Source organism: Gossypium arboreum, chromosome 6, assembly GCF_025698485.1.
Source record: "Gossypium arboreum isolate Shixiya-1 chromosome 6, ASM2569848v2, whole genome shotgun sequence".
Lineage (NCBI taxonomy): Eukaryota > Viridiplantae > Streptophyta > Magnoliopsida > Malvales > Malvaceae > Gossypium > Gossypium arboreum.
Genome location: NC_069075.1, coordinates 99,661,032 through 99,669,372, shown reverse-complemented (window position 1 = coordinate 99,669,372; position 8,341 = coordinate 99,661,032). Strand labels below are relative to the sequence as shown.

Sequence of the window (8,341 nt, the reverse complement as noted above, 5' to 3'; positions counted from 1 at the left end):
CACTACCTCATCTTCCTTGAAATCTCTTATAAGTTCTTCATTTAGAGATTCTGATATACACGGCTGGATTTCACTTTTGAGCCTTTCACAATTTTGTAGTGGATTGGTAAAAAAAGGATTCTGAAAGAAATTGATTGTTAGGTCTTTAATGGCGTTGTCACCGTGAACCCATCCTCCCCTTCCATCTTCCAATTTCTTTATTATGTTTCTTTTTTTACGTTGGGTTGCAAAATTATGGAAAAAAACTGTGTTTCGGTCCCCCATTCGTAATCAATTAGCCCTTGCTTATTGTTCCCAATACAATTCTTCTTTGTCAGCTTCCATGTTGAATGCTAGCTTAACATCTGTTACTTCTGCCAAAATATCTTCATTTGATCTTTATTATTTAAATAAATAAGTCGAGATTTTAAATCCTCTCGTCTTCCATTTGAATTTGCGATTATCTTTATCCCAATTTATCAATTTCAATTTCAGATCTTCTAATTTTTCTGGCAGATTCTTATCTTCCAAATCCCACCTTTGCTTGATTGCCTCTTCAACATTATTTTCCAATGCCCGGTTAGCATTAAATCTAAAAAAAAAAAAATTCTACTGTTCTCAAAACTCCGTCCTTCATGCGTATAATGACCAAATTGAACGAATGAAAACATTATTCCATTGTTTTTAATAGTATAATGACCAAATTGATCTATTTAATAATGGATGAATTAATTCAATCTGGTCCTATAATAGAAAGACCTCTCAAGTGTATTCACATTAAAAATTATATTAAGTTGTCTAAAATATATATATAGAATATAGAATATTAAATAAAAATAATATAATTTTTAAAATATTAATATCAACCTGATTAAAATAAAATTGAATTAATCATTTAGAAATAAACCAAAATTTAAGTACATATGAGATGGGATCGAATATGAATAAAAACAAAATGTAGAAAAATGATAGATACATTTCCGGCCATCGACAGCTTTGAAAAGTAGTTCTTGTGGTGCTAAATTACTTCGGCACAGAGTTACCTTGTTTTTTCTTCTCTGACAAATACATGCAGTAATATACTATTTACATCATTTGATACTCTTCTCCCATTGAACCTACAAAAAAGACTGAAATTTTCACCACTTTTCAATCCTATTTTCCGGTCTACACAGCTCTTCCTGAAATGGCTGCAGCAAGGGCTGCCGTGAAATTGGGGTCTCTGCTCAAAGAAGCCGCCATTTGATGAACTAAAATCTGTTGGATTGCTGGTGCGTCGATTTGTAGGGCTGCCCTTTCGGTTTCATCGCCGCCCAAACCAGCTGGTTGAAGCAGCTCTAGTGTTACAGTGGAAGCTAAAGCTTTGGTTGGGGCAGATGAAACAGGACCCGAACCAGTGTTGGAACTAGGGGTGTTGTTGTTGGAGCTTAATGATATTTCAGCAGGTGGAGAACGGTGGTGCTCATGGTGGTTGTGCTCTCCTTCATATGTTGCCACCAAGATCGATGGGTCTTCAGCACTTCTTTGCACCTGCAAAACCATCCATCAATACCCAAAAAACAATAATTAGAAACAAATAATGCTCTTGGATCCAGGCAGAAGCCAAAAAATTAATTTAAAAACAAAAACTGCTCTTGGAGAGGAAGCATCACTCACCTTTTTCTTGACCGGACAACTTGGGGCAAAAGAGCACTTGAAGTATGCTCTGGGACAGGGGTTATCTCTTGTGACTTTTTGACCATATTTTCGCCATTGATATCCATCCCTTACTATCTGTAACATCATACAACAACATTGAATTTGGCTCAGTTTCGAGTTCGAATCATTTCGGGTCTCAGTAATAGGAAAATTGAACTCCGAGTAACCTACCAGGCTATTATCAGAAGGATTTGTGCGGACTTGAACCCTAGAAACCTTAGGTTTAATGCAGTCCTTGGGAGTTTTAGGTGAGCCATCATCACTAGAGCTGGTCTCAGTGTTCCCACTAAATCCAATCATGTTGGCACCATAATCCTCCCACTCAGCTTTTCTCTTCTTTGATGATGATGTTGTTGCAGCAGCAGTAGTTTCAATTTCAGGGTTCTTGTTGACCAATTCCATGAATTGGTGCTGCAAAGAGTAATACTGTTCGCATAGAACTGTTAGCATCTCAGTTAGCTTCTTGTTCTCGGCGCTGACCCGATTCAATTCCTCCACCAACACTCCACTCTGTTAAAAAATTAGTAACATTCAGCTCTAAACAACATATATAAGCAGAAATGGGTGTAACTATAATTTTAGTCCTTTTGAAACTCACCTCATATTTAACTGGTGCCGACTCAGCCACATCTCCCTCAAATTCTCGTTTCTGGTTCAAGTAAGTTGAAAAACTTTCTTTGTAAGTCCCAACAATCGAAAACCAGGGGGAAAATAGCTTTAAAAACCAATAGGAAAAAGAAAACCCAAACTCACCATAGCTTTGTTGGTGCGAAAACAAGGGTTGATGTTGAGATCCAAAGTAGTATCCACCCAAGCTGGTTCCATTACTGAACGTATTGTAGTACTATATGAACAAAACAAAAGCAAACAAGAAACAGGGACTCAGATATGAAAACCCGGGGAAAAGGCAATATATAGAGGGAAAGGGATAAAAATCCAAAGGGTTATTAAGGAAAGCAAGTGGAAGATGAGGATGAAATAGGTTTCTCTTAAACAACAGTATTCATAAATACATCCCACTTGGAGTCTTAGCTTGAAAAAGTGGTCTATAATCCGACGAACAAGATGTTTGAAAATAAGAAAAAGGAGGAAAGAGGAAAGTCATGCGCGTCGGTACGAAAATGTTGAAATTCAATGGGGATTTTCAAAGTCAAGCCTCCCACCCACCAATGGCAATCAGATATATGGGATACAAACTAAAAACCAAGGTTTCTTCATGTTGACCGTAATTTTATCTGCTCCACTTTCTGCCCTTCGCCCAGCACCTCTGCCGACCTTTCCACGTTCTTTCCTTATCTTTTATTCAAAGGGTTAATTTCATTTGAAGTTCTCAAACTTCTAAACCTTTTCATTGAGTTTTAAAAAGTATATTGCATCAATTACGTCCTTTTTTCAGCTTAGCTATTAACCTTGACATTAAATGCTAGCTCAAATTGAACATGAACAGTTTTGAATGTGACATGTTAAAAAATACCTTTCTTATATTTTAACATGTTATATTTAAGTTGTTTATGTGATAAGTACACACGTGTGTATAATTTGATCCATGTGTTTTAAATAAGTTCCACATTATATCTAAATCGGCATTTAATACTTAAATTGACGACTAAGTTGATAGAATAATCTGATTGATACAATACTAATACTTTAAGGACACAATTAGAACGTTTTGTAGTTTATGACCAAGTTATAAGCTAGGCAATAGCTTGTGGACATTTGGTAGAATTAACCCAATATTTAATAGGGTTAATTACCTCATATATCTACCGTTAATCTCACATTTCAAAACATTCTAATTAAATCTTCAAAGTATCGATTTCGTTTCAATTAAGTAATTTCATCTTGCATTAAATACTAGCACAATAAATATTTAAAAGCATAGATCAAATTTTAAAAACTCTTATACCTATTAATAGGATAATTAAGCATCATCGTCTCTTTTGGTTACTAGTGTAATAAGATAAGGAAAAACTTATTTAGTACATATGTTTTAACATAAGGAAAAACTAGTGTACTAGCATGATGAATAAATAGCTTATTGTTTGGTAGTAGATTGATAATCATGTAATAGACATATTTTATTTTATTTGATTAAAGTGCTAAACAAATAAAACGTAAGTGTTATTTTATAAAAATGAAAAATTAGGATGTTAAACTGTTAAAATATTAACTTGAATTGTTTTAACCAATGAATTTTTTAAAATAACCATTTTCACAATTTACTCGAAAGATAAAATAAATTTATTAAAATATTTTTGAATGAGAATGATGAAGTCCAAGTGGCAACATGGATTCAAGTCTAACGATGTATGTTTGTTTTTCAAGCACTTGCTAAAGAGCTTGTGCTTTCTAAATTCATTTTTTAAGTATTTGAGTTCTTATATAATTAAAAGGTAAAATTCTCGTTGAAAATAATACATATCATATTTAAATTTTAACTCTAAGTTTGATTCCCAGTAATTAAAAATATAAAAATATCTCAACTTATATAACATGAATTATTAATAATAATGAATGAGTAAACTTTTTATCTATCTATTTTAATATGACTATGGATTTATCTCTCTATTATTCTAAAAATTTTAACTTTCAAAGATCAAAATATGGGTTAATTAATACTTAAATTCAATACTTAAGGGTTTGATTCTATTTTTAGAATCAATGTTGAATAACTTAAAAGACCAAAATATGAGTAAAATAATTTTTAAAATTTAATAATGATTTATTAAAAGAAAAAATTACGAATAACAAAATAAAGAAGAGGAGATAAAAGAATCCAAAATAAGAGATGAGAGTCTTCACCATATCTAGATATGTATGAAAATTATAAGAGCCCAATGAAATGAGGTATTTTTTCAAGTAACATGAGAAAGGACAAATCAAGCATATAATAAGAGTAGAGTTAGAGGGAGGTATGAAGAGTGAAATTCTTGGTCTTCGTCTTATTAGTTTGACTCCCAACTTGGCTTCACCGCCCACACGCTTTCAATTTACTTAGTGTTCCACTTTTCTCATTATAATTTTTTATTTACTTAATAACACAAAATAAGTTTATACATTCTTTTTTCATTTATGTAGTCAATTACTTAAAAAGAGCCGGAAAAAACCATTTTTTTTTTTATCTTAACCCGATAACGTCATTGTTGTTGTCAATTTGAACACGTGAAGTGAAGTAGCTGCCAACTCTTTCTTTTTTATTCTCCAATGAGACGTTGAGAGGCTTTTTCATCAAATTTATTATGCTTTCTTACTTATAATTAATCCATTAGTATTAAAAATATATGAAAATTGGTATAAAAATTTAAATTTTATTAAAAACTATAAGTATTATCAAAATATAAATTATAACAAATTTTAAAACTAATAAAAACATATTTAAAATTTTATAAAAATCATAAAATTACAAATATATATATATAAATGGTTAAAACTATTAAATTTGATATAAATTTATAGAAATTATAAAAAATCATAAAAAATACTTAAATTGGATCAGATCAGTCGATTGGACCAATTATATCGAAATCAACAAGTGTATCGGTCAAGAGAAAATCATTGGACTAGTTGACCTAGAAACCAAACAATTGCACTGATTTTTTTTTAATTGAACTATACAGGCCAATCAAATTAACAAACCGATGATTTGACCATTTCAACCACTGGCCTAGGTCTGAAAACTTTGGTTAGAATATTTCATTCTAACATGCGCCAATAGTTGAATAATGAAATTTTGGTTTAATAAAAACATTAAAAAATAAAAAATCGATTCAACTGCTTAATTCCGAATCGACCAGTCTAGTGGTATTCTTAAGTCGGTACCCTTACCGACTGATTAAATTTATTATTAGTTAAATATAATTAATTAAATTTGTGTGTAACTCGACTGAACAATCATGTCATTAGTTTATTGACAACAACAAACGATGTTAGTCATTCAGACTTATTGATACCGTGGTAAAAGTAGAAAGACAAATTATGCCAAGTTAAAATTTAAAGGGAGTAAAACTATAAATAAACCAAAACAAAATAATCAAACGTGAACAAGTTGGTTGATTAGGCGGCTGGAAAATGATAGGAATGTGAAGCATGCAGGCAGTTGTTTTTTTTTTTTTTCAAATCCGCCAAAGATGGAGGAAGTTGCGTGTTATATTAGAAGTGTGATAGTCATATTATACTAAATTAAAGCCTGTTATTGTCGCTCACCTACTATATGTATTTTTTTTTCTTTCTGTCACTGCACACAAGTTTCAGTTTATAGACCTTGGAAACTTCTGTTCATCTTGCATTACACCCCTCAATTCTACCCACTCAGATTTCAAGTTAATATTATTTTGTGAAATTAAAAGTTGCTAAAATTGAATTATAATTTTTTATAAGATTATTATATTAATTTTTAATTTTATAGATTTTAAAATGATTAAATTATAATTTTTTATTTTTGAAGGGATTATGGCTTTTATCGTTATCATCTCAAGTTTTAAGCAGGTTATTTTAAGTTTGATTCATTTTGTTTTTAAATTTTTTTGTTAAATATTTTTGAGTTTGGATTATTGATTTTATGATGAAATTGAATTCAATCGAATTGAAATTATGATTATATATTTGAATTTTTAAGTTGAATTTACAATCGAAAGGTTTATTTTAAACAAAATAAAAATTGGTACTCACTATGGATTAATATTAGATATGCATGGTAAAAGTAGACCTTATGCATATGGGTATTGTTGCCTCCTTCCCTTTCATTGAAACGATTGAATGCCATGAAAGATCGAATGCCTTCATAATTCCCTGAGGGCGAAGAAAGAAAAAAATTGAGTAAACTACAACTAAGGTCATTAACTATTAATATGATCAGGTTTTAATCACTTAATTTTAAAAAAATTATAAAAATGATTGTTGAATTATTTGAAAGTTTTAATTTAAATCATTAAGTTGTTAAAATCACTATTATATGACCTTTGTTCACACCATCTACATCAATTGAAAGTTATCTTTCTCTTTTTCTTTTCTATTTAATTCTTTTTCATAGAACAACTTTGAACATCACGAGTTTATAAACCAAAATTCTAGCAACTTTCTTCTTCGATCTACAACATTAGCCATCTAATCAACTTGGATTTAAGTTATATTATTGCACTTGTTTATGGGTATTGTTGAATTGTCGCTTGGAGTTCATTAGCTGAATTTTTTAAAAAAAAACTTAACAATATAGTGACTTAGATAAAAACTTTCAAATAATTTAATGACTTAAATTAAAACTTTCGAATAATTTAATAATTATTTTATAACTTTTACAATTAAATGACTAAAATATAAATTTATTAAAATTTAATAAATCTGGATGTAGTTTTGGGGTAAAAATAAATATTATAATTTTTGAAGAAGTTAAAAATTTTGAGGGGCAAGGTACCTACCCTAGATTCTCCTCATGCCTCTTTGAGGGGTTGAAAAATCAAATAAAAGGATGTGACTGACATGAGGTCACTGCTTGCGCATTTTCTCGCTGGAGTTGAAGATTCAAATGTATATTTTGTTTTTATTTAAGCAAATTTCCACAACGGGAGTGGCATAGAAGCTTTAGTTTAAAATTTTGTAGCAACTTATGGACTCAACCACTTGTGTGTGTTTTGTTGACTATGTTTTGGGTGGTAAACACGAACCCATGCTTTGCATTTCACGTCCTTAAGATTGGAAACTAATGGTTCTTATATCATGATGTCTCACACTAATTAATTTTCTTTTTCTTTTTCCATCAATGTGCCGTAAAAGAATTAATATATTAATTTCGAGTTTGATATTTAGGATAAGTTTAAATAGACAGTACATTTATTTGCGATTAGTATAAAAATAAAAGTGGCGATGAGATTAGATGATATAGCGTGAGACAAAAAGTAAATTAAACGTATCGCATTATATCGTACCGCTTATCCAAACTCACCCTTAAATAATTTTACATATCACACCACACCACACCTTTAGTTAAATGCTATACTTTTTCTTTTAGTCTCTTTTAAACATTAATAATTTAATTTAATTATTGGTTAACGTCTCCTAAAAATTAATAATTCAATTTAAATCAATTAATCTAAAAATATTTAGCCTCAAACCCCTAATATTGCATGTTGTTAACATTTGAAGAGTTAAGATTGAACAAGTTTTTAGATGCATAACTACTTTATAACAAGTCAAAACAGTAATATGTTTTGATTCTCAAATACAATTATCAAAAAGTCCAAGTCATTGTTAAAAGATTTAACTTTGTTTTTCCATAAACCCTTACATGAAATAAGCAAACATGACGTGTGGTTGAGTGACGCCTAAAATCTTATGTAAATATCATCACTGAAAAGGAATTATCATTTTTTTTCCCTTTAAGAGTTAGTGGGAGATTTCCTTTGTCTTTTAACTACACAAATGGCAGATGCTATCATATTTGTAATCAACTTAAAAGAATAGAATAAATAAAATAATTTAGATATTTTATATAAAATAATACGCAAAAATAATGTATGTTGAATAAATTTGTTAAAATATATGTAAAAATATTAACATATTAAATATAATATATATTCAATACGACTAACAAGAAGATACATGGTATGGAAAATGTGAATTTTGTCATGTGCATGCATTCATGTACGTTTTTTTTTTTATGTTGTATTTT

The 8,341-nt window shown here is 30.0% G+C and overlaps 1 protein-coding gene across 1 annotated transcript; it reads right to left on the bottom strand.

The window, feature by feature from the left end:
* Nucleotides 1-897: 897 nt before the first annotated feature.
* Nucleotides 898-2,567, bottom strand: LOC108484371 (probable WRKY transcription factor 40). The gene is given in 5 exon segments (NM_001330050.1): nt 898-1,509; nt 1,636-1,752; nt 1,849-2,187; nt 2,276-2,326; nt 2,431-2,567. Coding segments are annotated over 5 exon segments (942 nt in total). The 5' UTR covers nt 2,503-2,567; the 3' UTR covers nt 898-1,146.
* Nucleotides 2,568-8,341: the final 5,774 nt, after the last annotated feature.